The following is a 23,565-nucleotide window of genomic DNA, read 5'->3' as shown; positions in this document are numbered from 1 at the left end:
TTTTTAAACTCATGACCTTGGAAGCAGAGCAATTTAAAGTTTGACTTGGGTAAGAGTCCATGCCTAACATGTTTACGCACTTTTTGACAGCGACAGCGGATCGTCTGACTTCAAATTTTTATGTGACGTAAATGCAATAAGTAAGACGGCGGATCTTCTTTCAAAGTCCAGAAGTGCGTTAACTTATTTGGCGTGGACTTAACGAGCGCAGAGCTTAATTCCACACTGGTCACCGAAGTTTGATTTTAAATTACATCATTTTGTTCATGAATCGAGCAAGCGCTTGGTGCGTCCTGGACGGATTATTTCTTAAGGTCTAAAATACTGCTTTTCTCTCTTCTAAGGCCTATAAAACGAGCTGAAAATTTGCATTTCGCGTAAAACAGCGAAAGGGAGCGACAGTTACCACCGGAAGCTTTATAACTCTCCTAATACACTGCCGTGCTAAGGAAAAACACTGCATAGCACTCAGGCGTTGCTAAACTTCTATGGATAAAACCCAAATTGTCTTGAAAATTTAAATACAATTTTCTCTGAAATTTTCACAGAAGTTTAATTGCATTTTAATCGAATGTATCTAAAATTTTCTTAGGAGAACACTCGTTCTTTCCTAGTATATTAAATATTTTCCGAGGAAATTTGGCAACGTATGAAAGATCATAAGGCGTTTTTCCTTAGCACGGCACTACATCCTAACGCCAAAATGAAAGCGGTCGTTTCTTCCACCAAATATAACTCTTTGTCTGGTTACATTATTGTATTTATTATCTCAGACTCGCGCAAAGCTTTTATACGACCATAAAAATACAATGTTAACCACCTTCTGTTTTGGACGTATTAACACACAGGATGCTTCGAAAACCGTGCAAATACAGTTTCACACCGAACTCTATCATTTCCGCAGTAAAAATCTTTAAAGATCAAACATCAGCAATATCACGCGGAAAAATCAATTATTTTAAATTACATTTTTTACATCGATGTATCTAGTTCCTTGTTGCAAATTGTGTCCGACTCAAGCATTTGATGAATGGAAAACATTGAGCGGCTATTTCTGGCTCATTATAAAAGCAACGTAAAGGCCATTAGTTTCCTAATATTCGATACTATTAGGGACTAGGCAGGTACTTTCGTTGATATGCCAGAAACATTTGCAAAATGGAGTCCAAATGAACTTCTTCAACGGGTCAATTGCACTGGTCGCAGAATCGTGTTTTGATGCTTAAATCTTGTAGATTAGCTAAAAATAATGAGATCTGTTCAAAGATCAACTCTCTGAGTTCAATTTTAAGTGAGATATCGCGCTTTGAAAATTGGACTGAGTTAAACAGAAAGGAACCAACCCACATTTTGGGAAAAAATCAGTTATGAGTGGTTCTGAACTCAACCACTGCTCTACTATCTATCGCCAAAAATTCAAAGTTTTTGTTGGAGCAAATTTTGCAGAAATTGAGCTTGAAGTTTATCTTTTACATTGAGTCTTATGCAGGAGCTAAACTTTAAACCTCTTTTTCTCGGTTCGATCCCGATGTGGCTCGGTTCCTTTCTGTTTAACTCCGTCCAATTTCAGTTTATGACGTCATGCACCGCAGTAGTGGCACCGTTGATCTCTTCCACCATGCTTTCATCCGAGTTTCACGTTAAGTAACCAGTGCAAATGTGTGCCTCACTGATTGATGAAAGCAAGGTGGAAGAGATCACAGGTGCCACTCTAGCGGTGGATGATGTCATAAAACGAATTTTTCAAAGTGCGATATCTCGGTTAATATTGAACATAGAGAGTTGCTGTTTGAGTAGAACTTATTATTTTTTATCTAATCTACAAGAACCAAGCATCAAAACACGATTCTGTGACCAGCGTAACTGACCCATTACATTCTTGTGCATTGAAAGTCCAATTATGCTTTATGTTCAATATAATTGTGTCCATATTTTTTATGAGCAGCGTGTGAGCTCCAAAACAAAACATATTTTAGCAGTTTTGATGGGCGTACGCAATAGCCGCCATCTTTCCCGTATCATTGTTGCGTCCATACTTATTTACACAGACCTGGCCACCACACGGAGCCGGTGTCGTACTGTTAGCGACTGAGTCGGCCGTAATAAGGTCCCGTGAAGAATTTAGTCTGAGCTAAACATGTTTATGGCCTATAAAACAGTGAGAATACTTATCATGAATGTTCCGAAGGCGCGCGAGTCCTTGGCGTGGTGCGAAATTCTAGGAGGCAGGAAGGTTTAACGATGATAGGTGAATTTTCGGGCGAGAAGGGGTAGGAGACATGGACAAGGAGATTTCAGACACATTAGAGAAACGCTGGACTGCTAGAGAAGAAAGCTGGGTGAGCGTTTGAATGTTGCCTAATTTTCCTTGTGAAAATAATTTTTGTTCTAATAAATTAGGAACATTTCAGATACGAATGGTGCGATCGCAAATACAATTACGTGAAAACTCGAAAGAGAAAAATGCCTAATTTTTCCAGGGTACCCATCATCTGTCAGAAGCAATTACGTGATGTCATAATTTCCGCACGACTTTTTTCTTTGGCTCAGAAGAATGACGGTAATAACACAATTCAAGGATGAGTACATCTGTTTTTTTTGCGTATCCACAAAAACTGAATCCCTGAGACTTCCTCGCAAGCTTCCGGACCCAAAGACGCAGACATTTTGAACGTAATCACAGTTTCCTCCCGATGAAACGCGTGCGTTCGGCCTCACATACTGAGGACACAATTAGGAAAATACAAAACGCCTTCAATTATTCACATATGCAACACAAACATCCATGAAGCACGAATAATTGCATTCAGGCGCCTGTGTGGCAATGTTGTTATCGATTGTCCGCTGGTTCACCATTGATCAATTGGTTGATTGACAATGGTGTGAACTTTTCTGACTATAATATTTATTTTCTTAATTAAATAAATAAAGCACGATAAAGTCTACACGGAAAATTTAAAAACGTTGTTCCTCAGATGCGGCGCTTCATAGGTTGTCGTTTAGTCAAGCGTCATTTTGTACGGAGAGGCAGGGTTCCACAAAACGTGGCAAAAACTTCCCAGTTTTAACGGTTTTCAATAATCCTTGCTCATTCCTACTCATACTCATCTATTATCATTCACCATTCCTTCTCATCCATTCGTGTTCAATTCTATTTTTATCTTTCATTCCGTTCACCCTCTGTAGCACTTAGATTGCGTTGGGTCCAATCGTCCTTCGTATAATTTTTGCAACCATTAAAATTACGGGAGCCAATCAGAAATGGATTCCGCGTCGATAGTGTTAGTTGAGAAACGAGTATTTCCAAAGGCGACGTTACAAGTCTCCCGTATTCATATTTTTAAAATAATCTAACGAGCCGTTTTCTTGACATTTTTTATAATTTTTCTCCACTCAATGAAAGTCAATTATAGGCAAGTTTAAAAAGAAAAAGGCTCTTAGGAACTGTCTCCGATACTCTTTAAAGGAATTTATCGACGATCTTAGATAAAGATATTTTGTTAATTTGTGAAAACCTGAGATAATTTGTTAAAACCTGAGATAATTGTTAATACGTAAGATAGATTGATAAAACTTAAGAAAATTTGTGATGGTGGATTATTTGACTGGTCTGTTAACAAGCTGATCTGTTAATCTTCATTGTACCCATTGTGACCTGTAACCTAGCCTAACTTACCATGGCTAAATGTAGAGCAATAAAGTAAATTTGAATTTGAATATTCAAGTTGTTTTTTTTTTTTTTTTTTTTTTTTTTGGAGAAAAAATGAGACATACTCGGCGATTTTTAAAAATTACAATGGATTGAAGCGTTTCTCGACTAAAGTCATCGATCTCTTCACACTTTGTATGAAGGGAATTTGGTTTGACTATAAAACAACGCTACCTTCCTTAAAATGTTGAAGTGCGCGAATCACGACAACAATGCCGTCCTCATCCCTAACAAGGAGAGGAAAGTTACCGACAAGATGAGGGTGACAGGGTGGCGAATTCGTAGTAATTACGGAGACCGGGTTAGGGGCATTCAAAAGTACGTTCCGGCGGAATCGTTAGCACAAAAATCACCGACCCCCGTGTCTGGGCTCGGGGGGCGACCTTCAATTCGCTCCCCGCCGATATTAAAACAATCTGCCGCGCTAAATTATAAAATCAATATACACAAAAACTTGAGAAAGTAATTATAAGAGTGATTTTCAACCGAGGAGAAGTGAACGGAGGGGGTTGCGACGACAGTGTGCAAAACTGTTTCCTGTTTTCTCCGATTTTCAATCTAAAATTGTAGCGTTGGATGATGTTGCGCGGGCGGATAGGAGGGGTCGGGAGACAAGTTTAGCAAATAAGATTTAAGTCTTCAAACGAAATTACATTCTTCTTTCTCTCCTCTCCTTAAATTTACGCTCCCACCCCTCCACCTCTTCGGTTCTTGAAGTTTACCGTTGGAACTTAATAAGTCTTTCGGCAATCGACACTCCATCCATCAATCATCTGCGATGCATTTCCGGGGAATTATGTACCTCCGGTTCATTGTTGAGAACAAAAATTAAAGCTGAGACGAAAATGTCATCTCGGAAGCGAACTCCATTACTCTTCTTGTTGTTTTAGAGCTCTTCGGCTGTGATACAAAAGGGGGTAGTATACCCTGTAGATCGATGGCTAAATTTTGATGGTGAGTATCTTTGATTATGATGTTGCAAATCTAGCCTCAAACTTTACTCTTTTTAAAAAAATAAATGAATAAACATGTGGGACCATCCAACAGTTTTGCTTGAAATTTTCGGCACATTTGTCCGATGATTTTAAAGTACTCAAGGAGAATACTAAAGAGATATTTTGATTAGATTTTTATTTAAAAAATTAAAAAATCAGAGCTTTTGAAAGGTTGGGATTCAGATACGCATTTTTCGACTTCAAAAGTCTGGCAGTGAAATTTTGAAAACACCAGTTTTCATGAATGAGCAGGAAATAATTATAATTATAATGTAGAACTAAAGAAATTAAGTTTCCAGAGCATCGCTTTAAATGCCACAATAAAAAGAGATAGCATCAAGATCGTTTCATTAAAATCTAATATCACTAAATTACGATTTTTTGCAAACATGCTCTAAAATCAAGAAACTATTAATTGTTTGATCGATCATCAGATCAAAACATTAAATAAAAATAGCCAACTCTTAAAGTCAAAGAGACAAAAAAAGAAAGGAGAAAAACCAGGTGTTTCCACAGATGCAACGCTAAACCTTGACAAACAAAAAAGAAATTCCTTGTTTGCCATGGGTGCGATTTTATTTGTTCGAGTGAGCGAGAAGCGTAAAAACGCCTTACCGACTAAAAGTGGAGCTGGCAATTTTATTAAACTGACTAAGAATTTCAATACAGACCGCAAGTATAAAAGCGTTAATTAAAATGGAAAATTGGCAGCACTCATCGCGATACCGCGTTTGATGCTGTCTCTGAAATGCTGAAAAACTGTCGCCGAGGGAATCGCAAAAGACTCTAATAATTAAACCAAAGAGCGTAATTGCCGATTAGTGCACCCAAAACATTTTATTTTCCGTAAGCTCGTAAAAACGTCGTCACGGCATGCTCAAATCTCGATCCTGTGGGGTTTTCCTGGTTGAAAAAAAGGTATCTACTGATTTTGACTGAGAAAATCATCGATGACAATTTTCTAAACATCCGATTCTACTGCAAAATACATTAACTCGATCATAAGAGTGCTGAATCTAATATTTATAAAAAATGTCCTTAAATATATCAATACACTAGAGTCTCTCGGGCAGACGAGTTAAGACAAATTGGACTACATTTTGCAATTTGGAACTATAAATTCTAGCCCGGTTTAAAAACGACGTATGTGCCATTAGTTTCCCTATGAACATAAGTGTTTTTCCAGAGGAGCCAGAATTCACGGTTCCAAATTGAAAAATGCAGTCCAATTGGCTCGTGGATATCACAAACGTGGAATAAGGGTTACACAGTTGTGTCGTTCTTTGTAATTTTCATTCAACCTATTTCTGTATTCCTTTCTCCCATTCCCTCTTTCATTCCGTTTGTTTCCTAACGTACCCCTAATTACGGTCTGTTCCAGTTCATAATCTTTGCAATTGGTAAAAATGCAATAATCATTTCGTTGGCCTGTGTCATACTATCAAAGCTAGCCATCAATTAAGGTCAGGTGCTGTGATTGGCTTATTCGATGACTTGGACCAATCACAGCACTTTACCTTGCCTTTTTGATGGAGTGTTTTGATAGTGTGACACAGGCGGTTGTAAGACGCTGTGGAGACCAAGAAACCGAGAGCCAATCAGGAATCGATTACTTACGTCTTAGCTCTCAGTACAAAGGGGCTCTGTGAAACACCGGATCTCTTACGAAGAGATGAAATGTGTCACCTTGCTAACACCTACAAATTCCCTCCTGAAACAAATCCCTCGGACAGATAATGCCGATTGAGTATGAAATTTACGGAGAGGTTTTTTTTCGTGAGTGGATTGGCAACACTGTAAGAGAGAGGACGGCGAGAGAGAAAGGAGCGAAGGTAGTGAAGTGTAGTGAGAGCGAAAAAATTACTTAAACGACGGCATTTGAAACTTAATTATGGGTCCAAACTAGAGCCGTGGGCAAGGCGAAGGCTTATTGAAATAATGAAAACGGATCTTACTGCAGCACGTGCATTTAACCTGTCGTTACTGGCGCAGTAAGCGCTTTTCACTTACTTCTCCACTTCATTTTTCCCCCCTTTTTCCTTCGCGCCGCGGTCATTCCTTCGTGACTCTGCGCAAGCGTTGAGTGAGGCCACTCCGATTCCACTACCCTGATAACAATTTCAATCATCATTATTTGATCAATGTTAATGAGGTTTTCGCGAAGTGTCGCTAGAGTTACAAGAATACTTTTCATGAATGTTTGAGTAACATCACTCAAAAAACACGATGAATGCTTTCATACTTTGAATTCGGTCTCCTGTGGTGTTGTGGTTTTAGCTCTGGCTCTTTGATTAGGAGGTCTTCGGTTCGAATCCCGGCCAGGCAACCCGAATTTCCTGGTTTCAAACAAGGAATGCCCGGGGCTGATTCTTGATTAGGGACCCTGAGGGGAGATAGGACACTAACTGTGAGTGTGAGATTACCCCCTCAGGGATACTTGAGGTAAAAAAAAAGGAAAATCACTCCTTACACCTCTCACAACCCATAGCGGCGATACCCCCAAAAATATGTTACGGCAAATGTCTACATGAGTATACGGGTAAACCTTATTTAAAGATTCTGAGCAGTGATAAAACGCCTGATTTTAAACGCGATTATACCCTGTTGTCCCAAAATCCCCACTTATAGCCTACATTTTGCGATTAAGAACCACTATTTATGACTCATTTTCAAAATAACATGAGCTTCATTAGTTTCCTCATGTAGATAAGTCTTTTTATGCATGAGCCAGAAATAGCAGTTTCTTATTGCAAAATTTAGAAAAAAATTCTTTCAAAAGCATTCCTCGATAAAATATTACCGATTTAAATCGGAAAACGAAAGTGCAAAATATAAATAAAAATAGCAGTTAGAGGAAAACAGGGTTCAATAACGAAAAGGTTCCGTCTCTATAATCATTACTCATCTCGATCCATAAAACGCTATTCCGCAATTCTAGATATTTGATTATTGATTACGATCGTCCGATTAGCTACCGATCGAGTTTCGACCAAAGACATAAAGACGGAGCGCTCGTATCTAAAAGCACGGGGAAAAGTGAAGCTAGGTTCGGCGCTGCGCGCTTGTGTGAGTGTGTAAATGAGCGCGGGAATCCATGGCGGCAAACGGAAATTTGATTTGAACTTGTCCTCTTGATTTTTCCACATTTCTTCTTGAAACGTATTTTAAATTCCTAAAACGAATATACTAAGAAAGTTCGATCTGCGTCCTAATATAATACACCTACTTTGCTCGGTAACAGGCAGTAATCTCAGATAAAGTTAGTTTTTCTTCTGCTCATGGTGGTTCTGCAGGTTCAAACAGGCCGTTACAGTTCTAGATCAACGTTACTCCCAAATGAAATTAATCGGTCGACGACGGACTGAAACTAACCTAAAGTTAAAAAAATATGAGTGTGTACCTGAATTTTGCAAAAATCAACCTAAAATACTTTGTTTCCGCAATTTTATTTATTAGTTCCCGCCCTACATTTGAATTCAAACTTGTCCCGATTTCGCCGCCAATCCTCTAGCCAATAGTAGAGGTGATTGAAAGAAGCTCTAGAAGCTTCATTTTTTGCTTTTAGTGCTCCGTCTTTATGTCTTGGTTTCGACCATCAACCCGCTTTAAAAATATTCCCTATCACCGTACTGGTCGTCAGAAAGGACGCTCGAATATCTGCGGTCGAAACGTTGCGCGTCAGGACACGTCACGAAAAAATCGCTCAACATTTCAACCAATCAGAAAAAAGTTCCAGGAAAAGTAGATTATATAGGGAGCACACCCGTCATGTCATGTCATGGCTCAGGTTTAAAAGCTTTCTCTGAGCTCGAGAGTGGACAACGTGTTTTTTGCCGCAAAAGATTACACGCTTAAGTCCCCGATTCCTACGGCGCGTGAAAGCTCCGCAGCAAAGCCCAAGAAAATTTAGACACGGCTCTTTATTTATTCGAACGGGCTGAGAATTTTCGAGGAACTTCTAAATTATTGATAAGGTTATCGTGAAAGGGTGAAAAATAAAAAGCTTTCTCAACGCGAGTAACATGCATGAATTAATGATAATAAGCTTTCTTGGTTGTTTTCATTTAGATGATGGTATCTGTTTTCGCAACGGACCAGTGGCGTGGCGTGCTTTGCGATACATCGATTGATCTGCCATTTAAACCTATAAAAAGGATCGATAAACAGGGTGTTTGGAACAAGCACCATAATAATCGATTCTTTACCATAGCTTTAAATGGGGAAATATCGATAATCGATCATTCACGCCTCGCCACTGCAATGAACTACAAGACAAGGCGCGCATTTAAGCATTCTGATATGTGTCTTCCCTTTAAATCTCACGTAGAACAAAATTTGCGCAACGAAAATAACCAATGTTAACTCGAAACCAAGATAATATTGTTTTCATTTAGTATTTTTTATAAAAAATGTGAAAGTCATGCATCAAATGCGCAGTATAACGATTTTGGCAGGCTTCTCAATAAGCAGTGTTTCCTCTCCAGCCTGCATTGTTCCACGTGTAAACAGATTGTTACAGCTGAGTCGAAGCGTTTAAAACGAGCTTGTCATACTTTTGCACCGCAGAAACTTTCACTGTAACTTCTAGTGTGCGCTTTAACGCAAGGAGATTATTGTTTTTTTCTATGAGCTGGAAGTTTGAATTAATGCATTAAAATTCATCAATATGTCGGTTAGGAGTTACTTTCGGTAATTTTTGAGGTACGAATCGTGTTCGACATTAAATTTTTACCAGAAAACACATAATGATGCTTAAATTAGCATCCTATCTAGTAGTCCAATGAATGTCGAAGTTCTCCGCAAAAGAATAGTAGCCTTTTGCGATTTACACTAAACAGCTAATATGATGGAGAGAAAACTTACCATCGGACGGTTTTGAGCGTGGCTGGATTGGCTTCGTACAGGCAAAAGAGCAAGATATCCGTGCTCTCGTTAACTTTGATGCTCTCCGGGGTCACATTCACGATTGGAGGATCTGAAAAAAAGAAATGTTTTCATATACATGCATTCTTCCGAAGAATCGCCTTCAATTTACGAAGTAGGCAAAACGCGCTCCCGAGTGCACGAATAGTGGTATATCTGATATGATAATGCTTTCTAAAAATATCTGAATCGAGGCATTTGGATTAAATGTACTAATTCCTAAGTAGAACTGTGGAAAGAGAAGAATAGATAAATGTCACAAAAGTTGCACCATTCAACAGATATTTACATACTAACCAATGGGCCAACTGATGATTGATGCATTCAGACTGATGAGACTTTTGTGTATTCTTTTCTTTCCCCAGTTCTGCCATCTCGCGAGGAAAACAATGATGCCACTGGTTTTTTCTGTGACAAACTGCAAAACTGAAAAAAATCTCTCAAACTTGAGGCCACCCAGCTATACTGAGAGTTCACCTCTATATCTATTTAACACCTCGACGAAGATACGGAGAAGACAGGGAGCAAATACATTAACAGGATCGCCACTTTGTGTGGGGTCTTAAAAACTTAAAACACGGCAACCCTGCTAATGTATTTGCCACCTATCTTTGCATGGAGAGTTTGATTAGATACAAAGGTGGACACTCAGGATAGCGTGGAATATCCCCTCCATCACAGCCTCGACTTTGAGAGCTTTTTTTGAGCTTTGGAGTTCGTTTCACAGAAAATCAGTGGCACCATCGTCTTTTTCGAGAAATTTTACGCAAGACGAAGTACTTAAGGTGATTCTACGGACGCTAATTTTTGTGTCAGAACGACACGCGATATATCGTAACGATTAGTTCCATTTTCTCAGCTATACTTGTCATTTTTTTTAAATTTTGAGATCGCAATTCTGTTGTCAGGAGACTAAAGAATTCAATTACCAATTTTGACAAACAAATTCAACTTAATAAAGGCGTGGTTTTTTTAGAGGGAAATTATAGCATTCGAGTGCAGTTTCGATATTAGTATCGAATGCGATATTTTCCTCTAAAAAATCCACGCTTTTATTAAGTTGAATTTCTTTGTAAAAATTGGTAAGTGAATTTTTTAGTCTCCTGACAACAGAATTGCAATCTCAAAATTCCAAAAAAATGACAAGTAGCTGAGAAAATAGAACTAATCGATGCTATATCGTGTGTCGTTCTGACACAAAAAAAAACGTCCACCGAATCACCTTAAATCGGAAATCCCCCACATATGCAAGAGGTCCATTCCGTGACTGGTGCAACTGACCCATTTCAGATGAGCACCACCCGCTCAGGACATAGGAACAAGATCAGTGACCTCATAACTCGGGAGTAAAGTTTGCCTACCAACGCAGGAGTCTCCATTCGAAGTGACGCAAACTTGGGGAGGCGCGACGGTGCTGCGCTCTGCGCGCTAATAAAATTAACCTCCGGGATGTCTAAGAGGTGCCGGGCCTATCTAGGCGTGCATAAATTATTCGCCGCAATTATGACGGATATACAATGGAGTGAATGGTCTAACAGCTCGTTGCCCTTCGGGCCGGGTTGACAGTGGGTCTCGTGCCCCTCCCCCATCCCCCCGCTGGAAGTTTCAACTAAAAGTTTCCCCCGAGAAGTTCCACCCCCGCCGCGGGGGAGGCGGGGGTGGCAAGAAAAGAAAACTCAAGCTCCAGGAGCAAAGTTTTGCTAGCGAGTTCAGTTGAAAACATCTTTACCGTGTCTAATTAAACGATCTCCTTACACGCGAGTTTTAAAAACTAATTATAAATTCTGCCCCGCACCTCTGCGCCACCTCGACGTTTTTGTAGTTTAAAAAACTATTAAGACGACGTTTACGTGCTCGCGGGGGATGGTCGGGGCAGGAGGGGGTTGGCAGTGAGGAGGGAGCGGAGAGAGGGGGCGATTGATCGGACCCAATTTGTTGGGCGCGGAGTTAGTTTCTGTTAATTGGGACAACGGTTTACGGGGACGACAGCGTTGTTCCGACGAATTTGGAAGTTTCGTGTGTTTTATGTGCTAGCGATGTAAAAAATACCAGTTGTTCGGGGCAGAAAGTTTTGTAATTGGGGCGATTCTGCTGGAGCAACGAGCTTCTCGAAATCGTCCGGTCAAAAATTTCAGCGAGCAGATTGTTGAACGAATATCGACGCGAATAGCCAAGCAACAACCGATTTTTACTATACATTTTGTCGATTTGCGATATACTCTTGAGTTGACTTAAGTTTCAACTGGAATGATTTTGCAATTAGGAGCTACAATATCTGCCTCTTCCGTAAAAACACATCATGTTCATAGGAAAACTAAGGATAACTTCGTTTCTAAACTGAGCCAGATATTGCAGTTCCGAATTTCAAAATGTAATCCAACTATCGGCCTGCAGGAAATTCGGAGAAGCTCGGACAAAATTATAGAAATCAAACGGAGAAGAGACCTCCAATTGGACTACATTTCGCAATTAGGAACTTTAAATTCCAGCCCGGTTCAAAAACAACGTATGTGCCCTTACTTTCCCTATGCGCATACGTGTTTTTTCAGATGAGCCAGAACTTATAGGTCCAAAATGCAGTCCAATTCTTATGCAGCGGATTCACGATTTTTTTAAAAGTCCGACGAATTCATTGATGTTATTTCATTTAAATTCATTTTTACGAAGCATGACAGAGAGCAAACCATTTATTTCAAAATTTAAAAGAAATCTGGAATTATTTTAATTGTTTTAAGCTAGAGGGACGAGCTACAGAAAAGTTTCACTGGATTGCGAGTTTTCTAAGTTTTACCCAACAAGTTGTTTCTTCTTTAACCGGCATATCTTAAAGCAAAAAGTTCAAAAAATTTCTCTTTATATTACGAGGAAAACCACAGATAAGTTTGGAAGAAAAAAGGGTATTGTACTTGAGAGAACAAGGAATTGGACGATATTCTGCAATAAGGGACTGCTATTTCTGGCTCATTCACAAAAAAAACTGCCAGCATAAGAAACCCATGCCACATGCGTTTTTTTCAAAATGAACTACGAATAGTAATTCCTCATTCATGAACGTCCGATTTTCGAACAAAACTTGCAATGTCGCAATGCAATAAAACTCTTCCTCACTCGTATACCTCCATTAAATTCCTTTTTAAAATTTAACTTTTTTTTTTGGATACTTACACATGACTTCGAGCGTAAGAGCACTACGCATGGGCTGTTCGTTTCGATCCCTCATGACCTGATTGCTCGCTTCGCAGCTTAGAGTCTCGCCGTTCTCGAAGCGACTTGCCGGAAACATGAGTTGGCTCTGCGTTGCGTATGTTCCATCCGGCTGAAGAAACAAAAAAAATAAGAAGAAAAAATTAAAACATACTAAACGAAGAGCAAAGACATTTGAATACAAAACTAGGAACGTGATAACAAATAAAATAAGCTCGATGAATCAATTAGAGAAGGTGAATTACCCCGGCTGGATGAGGTTCACTTGAACCTGTTATACACACTGAAAAATTGGTTAAATACTTTTTTTTAAACAAATGAAACTAAATTATCCTTGAAAATTTTTTTAAAAAAACAATGTTTCGACTCTTAGATGCTCAAGATGAGTAAAATTGACTCACGGCTTGCTTAAAACAGGTTCCGTGCAAGTTTTACCTCTAAGAAACATCCTACAAAAAAGTCAGACGTGATATTGAAAAAAAAAAGATAAAACCGAAAGTCAACACATCTGAAAATAGGAGAGACGTATTCGGGCCTGGTTACCAACTTTTCTCCCGAATCCGAACAACGCGACTCCTGATTGGCAGCATCGAACGGAGCGTTTGGGATGCACGTCTCGCACCAACGCGCCTTCAATTTTGTGGACGCAACACGGACATCCACCGAGCACGAATAGTTGTATCTCTGCGCCGTCATCATCGCGTCCAGCAACGAAGTCGCATCAAGATCGAACTGAGAAAAAGGGGTTTGAAGTTTCATCCTTTAGGTCGTCCAAAAGACTCAATGTTGGTAATGAAGTTCAACGCCTCTTTAAAATATTTTTCCCCGTTTTTGAATTTTGAGCAGGAATATTTAAGGTCAGTTAAAGCTCTCAAAATTACTCGTAATTGGGAGAATTTTTAATATCTCTTGAGAACGTGACTTCGTTTCTTTCTGTTATATTATTCCGTACGCCTGATGACGTTCACTTGAAGAGTGACCGTGATTTTAGATTATAACCACATTCGAAAATAAAAACACATTGGATCTAGAGTCCAGACTCTTGAAAACATTGACAAGAAACAATACTCTTGATTCAATCGGATTTTTGCTTGAATCAAAGCGAAATCCGCTTAAATTAAGAGGCTTGATTCTTGATTTAAGCTTAAATCTGATTGAATCAAGAGTACTTTTTCTTGTCGATGTTTTTAAGAGTCTGGTCTCTAGATCCAATGTGTGTTTTTTTGTTTTTTTTTCCAGTGCAGGGGGTAGGGGTACGCCTCCTGACCGTTTCGCAGTCCAGCTCCCCGAAGCGCTTCGCGCATCAGGCGTTGTGCGCAATACGCATTACCCTTGTGATTTTACATTATAATAAGTAATATTCGGCGGTTCGCGTCTAATCAAAACTCTATCCCCCCGCTTAATTTTCGGGAGGGGGGAGGGGGGATTAAGGGGCGAAACTACAAGGGATAACACGAGACTATCGCGTAATCAGGTAGATTCACTTGGAACGAAATTGATCCAAGGAACGGAGACGAGCCGGAGTGAGAACCGGGGGACCGGGGGGGGGGGGGGGGGGGGGGGCTTTGCGTTAGACTGCGCTTCAAATTAAACTGCCCGGTAATCTGGGGATCATCGAGGCTGAATAACTTAATCCGGCCCCTAAATTGGGTTACAACAACAAGTGACTTCTGAAATCTGACCTATATCGAGCCGCGGCGAGCGAGGGATTCTTGAGCTGGGGCCGGGGGGGGGGGGAGCCGCAGCAAATTAACTTGGGTGCTACACCCGATTGCATGGTGATATCATGGAGCTGCTGGCTTCCTGGAAAACAGCTCTGCAAATTTTAAGTCAAGTCTCAGAGATAGAATTAAATTTTATTCAGTCTCTTCCTGGCTGAGAGAGTTTTTTGTGATTTTTTAGTGAATTTTGAGGGGCTGGTATGCAACCCGCGACGAGAATTTCGTTAATTCGAGGAGAAGATTATTTAATTTCTCAGAATTTCAATATTGAGCTTTTTTCAATACTTCTACTTCTATACATAGTTAAAAATGTACAAGTATTGTCAACTTGGGTTACATTTATTTCTATCACCTAAACCCAAGGGGATTTGGTTGATCGACCAAATTTTTGGTTAAATCGAGCAAAACCGTAGGTTACTCCAGGGCTGAAAAAAAAGTCCTGATGAATTAATGTATTCTTGTTTCTCTCGATGACACGCGGATATTGTGACTTGCGTTGCGAGTAGCTAGCGCTTTGAACTACTTTGCCGAGCTGAGGAAGAACATCGTATGAGCCTCCAAACGTTGCCAAATCGCTCGCGATAAAATATTTATTTTTTTCATTTAAGGAAAGTTATGAATATTTAGCTTTAAGATTTGCAGATACTTCAGATCGAATTGAGGACAAAATTCTTCGAAGAATCCGAAGAAAAATTATCTCAAGTTTTTCAGGAAATTCCTATTTTATCAAGAGAAATTTAGCAACATCTGGAGGTTCATACATCATTTTTCCTCAGCACAGCAGTATTACCAATGAGATTTCGATTCTGGCGGTTCGCGCCTGATTTTTAACGAGGCTACAAATTTTCAAACCAAAAATTTGCTAAATGTAACTCGAAGAAAAAATAACCAAAAAATATATACAGCACGTTTAGCTATCTTTGTGTTCTACTTCCCGAATTAACAAAAAATGTCGGCTGCTTTTTCGGACGGTGGGGTTGGTAAAGGTTGATGAAATTAAAACTCTCTGGTAGGAATAAAAGGAATCGGCAACGGTGTGATTACTAATTCACTGGGGACATCCTTCAGGACAAGGAAACAAAACGATTGGAAGTCGATTTCCGGAGCAACTGATGATTATTAGACTGAGCGATGATTGTTGGGGGAAACGTTGCTTGAAGGACCTTTGTCTTCCGATTTTAAAATGAGTTTATTCATCATCGTCGACCTTTCCGAGCTGAGGAAACTGCGATAACATCATTAACGAATTGAGAGCCGTTCAGGAATAATAAAATGACAAAAAGAGGGCGAGAGAAATGCGAAGTGCCGTAAAGGGCGTGAATAGCGACGAAGAAAAATATATGGGGCATTTACATTGTTGCAAAACGTGTCCCTGCCAATAAATTCATTGAGTTTGGCTGAAAATGAGCAAGTTGCACAAATACTAGGGTGTACTTTTCCTGATCGCTTCGCGGTCCGACCCCACAAGGCACTTCGCGCCTCTGGCGTTAAGCATCAAGCGTTACTCTTATGACTTTATATTACAGAGTAAGATTTGTACACAAACATATGCTATCTCCCTTTTGATTGCTGGCGCCACACAGTGGTACGAGCTACTGCGAAAGGTCGGACAAAATTTGGAAAATGTAAACGCTTATAACTCCGTTTATACAAAACTTTTATGTTCTAAAAGTTGTTCAATTTCTTTCGTCGTGAAATTTTCTTTTTAAGCGCCCCTTGAAATTTAAAATATGACGAAATAAACATCAAAATTTGCAGTTTTAGTCAAACATATCATGTCCTACCTCTCTTATTGACTCGATCCATTGTAGGCCAGCTAGCACACTCATGAGCGAGGGTGAGTGAAACGAACTAATGCTCTTCCCCTATTCAAGCACCAAAAATCGAAAAAAAAAAACCGCTAGACCGCGTTGGTTTCGTTTTAGTCTTCGCGGGAAATTTGCCCGTGGGGAATGGAGAACCAATAAGAATCGAATATAGCAGAATTGGAATTCGCATTGGCGAAAATCGGACAAATCAGAATCGACTTGTGCAGAATTGGAACCCTGTTCGAACTGCCCGCCAAAAGTGAAATAAAATCAAGGCGAATATATAAGCGCCCTTTCGATTTTGGACGGTCTGAATCCGAAGAGAAGACCTCCGTCTCACTTGTCTCGAATCGCAAGTGCGCTCAGTGGTTTGAATAGGCAACTAAACTAACTTACCGGCGATGCGGGAAGTATCACCGGATTTGAAGGCACTCCGCGCTGAGATGGCGCTTTGAAGTTCTTTACCGATGACGCCTCTGCCTCTGTCGATGCAAATTATTGCAATATGACTAGTTAACCTTGTAACCTAGTTACCGCTTGAAAATTGCCTACGATTTCTGAGCGTCTACGGCAAATTACAAAAAGCAAGGAACCTCGAGTTATAAGTTCCCAACTCGAGCCTTCTACAAAAAACGAGGAGGAAAGCGAGACATTTGTGACGGCGCTGCGACGGAATAGACCACTAGACAGGGTACGAATTTCAGCATTCTGATACATGTTTCTTAAACAAAATTTCACGTAAAACACGGCGCGCACAACGAAAATTACCGAAATTAACTCCTTACGAAGGTATTTAATGATTCTTGATGCGTAAATTCAAACCACCCGCTCACGAAAACTCAACGCTCTACGTGATTCACATCGCGCGCTAAACGTTATCATGACAGTCTCTGCTATATTAAAATCTGGCAACCTCAATTTTGACGCTTTGGCTCAGCTATAGCAAATTGCTAATATCTTGAACAACACATGGTGGGAAATGAACATTGCTCGATTGAGAAGCTTGCTGGAACTGTTGTAGTGCGCGATTTGACTCACGTAGAGCTTTGAGTTTCTTGTGAGCGGGCAGTTCAAATTCCTCGTAACCAATGTGAAGTAAAAACGTTAATATCTTCGTTAGGAGTTCGTTTCAGTAATATTCGTTGCGTTAATCGTGTTCTACGTGAAATTCTGGTTAAGAGACATGTATCAGATTACTTAAATTCGCACCTTGTCTAGTGGTCCATTGCGACCAAGACCCGGGAATCCGCGGAAAACGAGCGTATTCGGGGTGGAGGCGGCAATGGCGAGGCCGGTCGGAGAAAAATGGGCGCGAGTTATGAGCTTGCAGATAAGGCACCTCTGATTTCGAGCGTGCCGTCAAAGGCTGCAATCAATCTAGACTCCTGGGAACACGGTTAAAAATGAGCGCGACACACAGTTTTAAGAAGTATAAATTTATTCACACGCCCTCCCCCGGCCACTCCACCCCCGGCCACTCCACCCCCGGCCGCCCTCCGAGGACGAGGGGGTGGCGGCGCGACGTGTTCCCGCCCTCCCGCTTTGGCGAGTCTCGTCCTTGTCAAAACGTCCTGGCTGCTCCGCGATGTTGCCATGTTGCCGCATTGACTTCCGAACCAGGGGCATGCCGTGCTTCGCGATACATCCATTGATCCGTCATTTAAACCCATGAGAATGGATCGATAAACAGCGAACACCTCCATAATCGATCCTTTACCACAGCTTCAAATGGGGGAAAAAGCGATAATCGATCATTAAAACCTCGCCACTGTTCTGAACAGGGTGTGAACCATGATTCTCGAGGTATTTTTGCGAGACCTCATACCTGCACACCGTACTAATGTACAGTTGTGCATAATAGATCACCAGACAAGGTGTAAATTTAAGCACTCTGATATGCACTACATTTTGCAATTTGGAACTACAATTTCTAGCTTATCTGTAAATTCACTACAGGGCATGAAGAAACTAATGGTACGTACGTCGTTTCTAAACTGAGCCAAATATTGTAGTTCCAAATCGCAAAATGCAGTCCATATACAAATGCATCCTCGAGAACCACTACAACGGCTTTGGCGAGATTCTCAATTTTGAATTACATTTTGCGATTGGGAACCTATTCCTAGCTCATTTTAGAAACAACATATCGTCGCCTACCTGACATAAGGACGTAACTATCCTCTGCAATGAACTCTGTCCTCCATACTATTCAATGCTTTTCTGGGCTCATCTCATTGTGGAGTTACGCCCTTATGTTAGCCAAGCGACGATATATGCCATTGGTTTTCCTATGCAGAAAAGTTCTTTTATGGAAGAGCCAGAAAAATCGTTATGGCAAAATGTATTCTAATTAGCAGAATTCCTTCTTTGCCCTCTGTTGTTTAAAATGTAAACACTTGCAACAGCTGAGCCAAAGCGCCGATATTAATGCTGTCACATTTTCACACCGCAAAAACTGTCATCGTAACATTCAGGGTGCGATTTAACTCTCGACTTATAGAACTCAGAATACTGCCTAAACAACGTGCTAAAACTTCAAAACTGAGCAAAAGTCTTCAAGTAATGCTGTTAAACAGTAAAATTTGCCACGAAAAAAACTCTCTTTGTGCACGGTAGATTTTCGACAAATTTCAGAACCCGTGATGACTTTCATGGGCACGTACCCTCCATTCATTACCAACTGAAACGAGACCGGAAATTCGCAACGCTGAAATTTGAGATACGTGTACCTCCGGAAGTGCCCGGGCTCGATCAATTAATTTCAGCTGAAGTATTCATTTGAGTCGGCGCTCACACTTCTCATTCACATAAACACGTATGCTTAATGAAGCAACAAAATGCCTCCATTTGTGACATCGCGGCCCAGATTAGCGGATTGATTGACTGAAATTAATTGACGATACTGGAGCGGGGATGCCGACCCACTCTCAACCGAGTCACCCTCAGCGGAAACGGCAACGCGACAGGAGAACTGTACAGATGATCGATTATCGATATTTCCCCCATTTGAGGCTATGCTAAAGAATCGCTTATCGAAGTGTTCGTTGCGAACACCCCGTTTATCGATCCTTTCCCACGGGTTTAAATGACAGATCGATCGATTTATCGCAAAGCACACTACGCCACTGTCTCGGTTGGCGAGGAGGGAGGAGGGACGAGTTTCTTACCCTCTTAGCTATTCGGCAACCAAGGCGGGGAGGGGGAGGGAGGGAGGTTGCCACCGAAGTTAATCCCTCATGAGAAGCATACACCGGCTCCAGATAAGACTAATCCCGAACACATCCCTCCCGGAGAAAACGGGCTCCGAATCGGAATAAGTCGGCTACGCGCGGATGCCAACTTTGCGGCACCAGCTGGTTGATTATTGAAATTCATAGACAAAGCTATAGACAAAGAAGACTTAAGGAGTACGGGGCGATCTTATTGGTTGTAACGGGTGGTTCTTTTGGACTAAGAGGGAAAATGATGGACTTACAGTAGGGTCTCTTGTCGGCACAGGTGGATCTAGACACCTCGAACTGTAGGCGTAAGGACCTCCCCCCCCCCCCCAGAGAATTTTTGAATTTTTTAAGCGTCTAATTTGCATTCTGAGTCAATTTCATAATGAAAGCGTTTTTCCTTCATCTTATTTCTTCCGTGCCTTCCTTTTTTCTTCATTTTCCTTTTCTTTCTCTTCCTCCTTCTTTTCGGGCAAATGGGGGGGGGGGGGCGTAAGTCCCCCCCCTACCCTATTGGATCCGCTTATGCTTGTCGGTTGCCGTTGATTAGCCTCTTATTTGCCTCCTTTTGGGCGCTTCTGGGTACCAGATGCGCCCTTTCCAGCCGTTCGACTCCCCCGATGTAACATGTACTATACTACATACCGTTTTGCCTTATGGGTAATGACGCCATTCTGGTACACCCGGGAAAATTTGATTTTTTTCTGCATCTGGTATTCGTAAAAGTTTTCGTGAAATGTTTTGCTTTTAAGCATAACAATCTCGCACGGACGTATTACCTGGTTAAACTATTTTGGGGCTTCGTTATGCTTAAATGCCTCAAATTCGAGGTTGTAGTTTCAGATTGATTCGAAAAAATCACGAACAGTCACGTGATCTCTTCATTTTAGTGACGTATTACTGTGCTATTTTGTGATTGGTTCATTTTCTCGGCGCAGCATCGTCAAGCGTCAGCTGTTTGCGGCTCTGGGTTGAAGGTTTAAGGTTACGTCAGAGAGAATAGAAAGTTAGAGGCCCGACTCGATGCTAGGTAATTGAAACAGATGCGCTCGCAGCGCGCTCGCTGGCAACGTACGCAACTACTATTTTCTATTGTTTTCCAGAGACTAGCGGCGGGTATGTTGCTGCCGGACCACCTTCACGTAGGCAATTTGTTATACATCGTCCGTCCGCAATACTCTCGCTTGGCCGTATGAAAACGTTCCTCGCATGCGCAAAGTTAAAGAAGCGCCCTCCAACGCTTTGGCGTTGGAACTGCTTGTTTACATTGCATACTATTCGCTTCCACTGATAAGATCGCCCCATTTGCCCTCTGTCTTTTATGTCCATCGCTTTGTCTATCAAATTCAAAATCAACCTTCTGAGACTTCGAGTGAAATTGGAGGACAGTAATGAGGCGTGAATAATCGACTATCGATATATTACCGTTTGAAACTATGGTAAACAATCGCTTTCTATGGTGTTCCTGATGATCGATCTTTTTCCATTAGTTTAAATAGCTGACTAATCGATTCTTCGCAAAGCACTACTCGCCGATGGTGGAGGGGTGGGTTTTTGGTGCAGTTACAACGTATGAAGAAAACAAAATGTGCGAAGAAAAAAATTGAGAAAATACATAACTGATGAGGTGTGCGAATTTAGGCAACTTAGGGGGTAACACCCCCTGACCGCTTCGCTGGACTACCCCAGCTTTGCGCGTTACACGTTACTAATATGATTTTATATCGTAGAGTAAGATAAGTGACGTCAGACTGCGAAACTTCGAGTCATTCAAAGTCGCACAATAAATAGTTGAATTTAAATTAAAGCTTGCCTATACGAAAATTTTCTCCTTTCATTCTTCTCTCAATGTCTCATTCTCACTGAGAATAAGCTCGTATAAAAGCTCGTATAACACAATTCAAAATTTCAGAATGTCGTACTGATGTACTGCAAAGGAAATGAAGCGTTGGAGATTAGGAATATCTCATTCTTTAAACTATGGGATAGAAATTTCAGACTTACTTCAGTTGAGTCTGAAAAAGCGTGTTGGATTTGACAATAAAATTTTAACAGGTCTGCGCGATCCACTTTTTTGGATCCATTGCTAAACGTAGTGCAACATGAGTATGAACAAGCGACGATAAACCCTAATTATTCGTGAGGATATTGTGATACTAGCAAAGTTGGTTTCAAAAATACGATACAGCAATTAAAGAGCAGTTAGTGAATAGTCTCGATTTACAAAAAAGTGAATAAAGATGATAAATGAAAAACAAAGAAGAGAAAATTACGATACTTACTGTTGCGATAACTCTTGTTTTGGGCGTCTACATTTTAGTAATCCAAAAGAAGCAGCAAGAAAACAGAAAAATACATTTAAGAACTTGTTAAAGGGCGCATAAGAGTTTGAAAAAGCATTATGTAAATGGAAGGAGATTAAGGAACAATTGTTTACCAATTAAAAAGAGCATACACACAAGAACATCAGACTATATATTAATTCAGGGGAAAATATTGTGAGAAGCTTGGCAATAAGATATTAGATGTCTTAAAGACAGGGATGCAGGTTTGATAATTTTGACTATTACCAAGGAGTCATGGAAATGATTCGCAAATATATTCGTTTTGCCGAATGAATTTATTGGTATCTGAAATGAAACTTCTTTTGTGATAAAAATACGAATGAGATGAGGTAACAGTATCAAAATTTTCGGTGAGACAAATCGCAAAAAATTTGCAAATATTGCTGCAATGAATCTGAACGCTTGGTGATCTGAATTATTTGGTGCATAAAATTGAAATTTTAGTTTGAGCTACCAACTTTTCAGTTCATAAAACCTACCATGCTGGCCTGAACCGAAAATAACGTCCAGATACACAAACCAAACATTTTCCAAACCGAAGAGCTTTATCAATGCTGAACACCAAGCATTCTGCTCAAAGGACCGAACTTTCCATTTCAATCTGCGGACTCAAGACTCTTCTTTCCCTGTCAATTTTCAGTATACTCAAATAGCGCTTGAATCGTACTGTCTTCATAAATTATTTTTCAACTCACATACAACTTAAATATTCGCAAACGGGCTTAAGAATGTTTAATCCTCGATGAAAAAGATAAAAGGAGACCCCACGGAGAGAGGGAGATGATTAAAAGCGAAAAGAAGGAGGGGCAGAAAGGAGTGTTCCTGACATTCCCCTCCGCTGAGGGTTCCAAAATTGTGAACAAGAAAAAAGTTTCCCATTCAAGTTGGGTTGCGTGTAAAAAAATGAGGGTCTTGGAGGGCATTATTACGCTCTGACTTAATGTTAATTGACAAAAAGACAATGAAGGGACGGAAAGGCAATCGTGACAACCATGAGACTTTGTTCCCGCGAAAGTACAACCGCGAAGTCTCGCTTAAAATTTTCAGCGAACTTTCCTCAAGTTATTTGCAAACTTCCATTGAGTTTTCTTAACTTTGCCGTGGCGGCGTGGATCAATATTATTGAGTTATGTTTTTCGCACAGAGATCCTAATATGATCGTGGCAGTGTGTCCTTCAAATGAAGAGTTCCCTGGAAACTTGGCCTTTTACACTTCGATGATAACATCCGAAAGGGAAAGCGATCGTTACGAGAATTTATACGACTGTACCAAAATTCACAATGTAAAAGTCTGAAAGTTTAGGAAACACTAGGCGCAACAGAAGCGTTAAAGGTCCTTTTGAAAAGTAAAGATAAATTGTTCATCGGGGTATATCCTCAGCTGTGCTTCCATGTGCTTGAGGAAATAAAATTTTGAAATAGTTTCTGAAAATGTATGTCCAAAATGTGTAATGGCGGCGACGCTCAATTTTTCATTATGGCTCTTTCTGACGTTTATTTTTTTAATAGAACTTTGAGGGGAAGAAAAGGATCCTCTACCTGTGGATTTAAGGATTTTTTGTTTTTTCCTTCGAATAATTAACTCTTTGGGACACTTTAAAGTGTCAAAATGTGATCTCCGTACCCCCCCCCCCCCCAAAAA

General features: G+C 40.5%; 1 protein-coding gene across 14 annotated transcripts in view; it reads right to left on the bottom strand.

The window, feature by feature from the left end:
* Positions 1-23,565, bottom strand: part of nrm (neuromusculin) — a 627,637-nt gene that overhangs the window by 41,719 nt on the left and 562,353 nt on the right. For 13 of the 14 annotated variants that reach the window (XR_002009458.2, XR_002009460.2, XR_002009463.2 and 10 more), the window contains exons 7-9: positions 21,861-21,887; positions 12,793-12,943; positions 9,568-9,679 (exon numbers count right to left, since the gene is read on the bottom strand). Coding sequence is in view for 9 of the 14 variants with exons in the window: in XM_019051885.2 (XP_018907430.2) it covers positions 9,568-9,679; positions 12,793-12,943; positions 21,861-21,887 (290 nt within the window). In the remaining 5 variants the exon portion in view is untranslated. The remainder of the gene's footprint in view (positions 1-9,567; positions 9,680-12,792; positions 12,944-21,860; positions 21,888-23,565) is intronic. The other variant, XM_019051842.2, reaches the window with a different exon arrangement.

This window comes from Bemisia tabaci, chromosome 5 (genome assembly GCF_918797505.1).
Source record: "Bemisia tabaci chromosome 5, PGI_BMITA_v3".
Taxonomy (NCBI): domain Eukaryota; kingdom Metazoa; phylum Arthropoda; class Insecta; order Hemiptera; family Aleyrodidae; genus Bemisia; species Bemisia tabaci.
The sequence above is the reverse complement of the archived record's forward strand: the minus strand, read 5'-3'. Positions and strand labels throughout refer to the sequence as shown.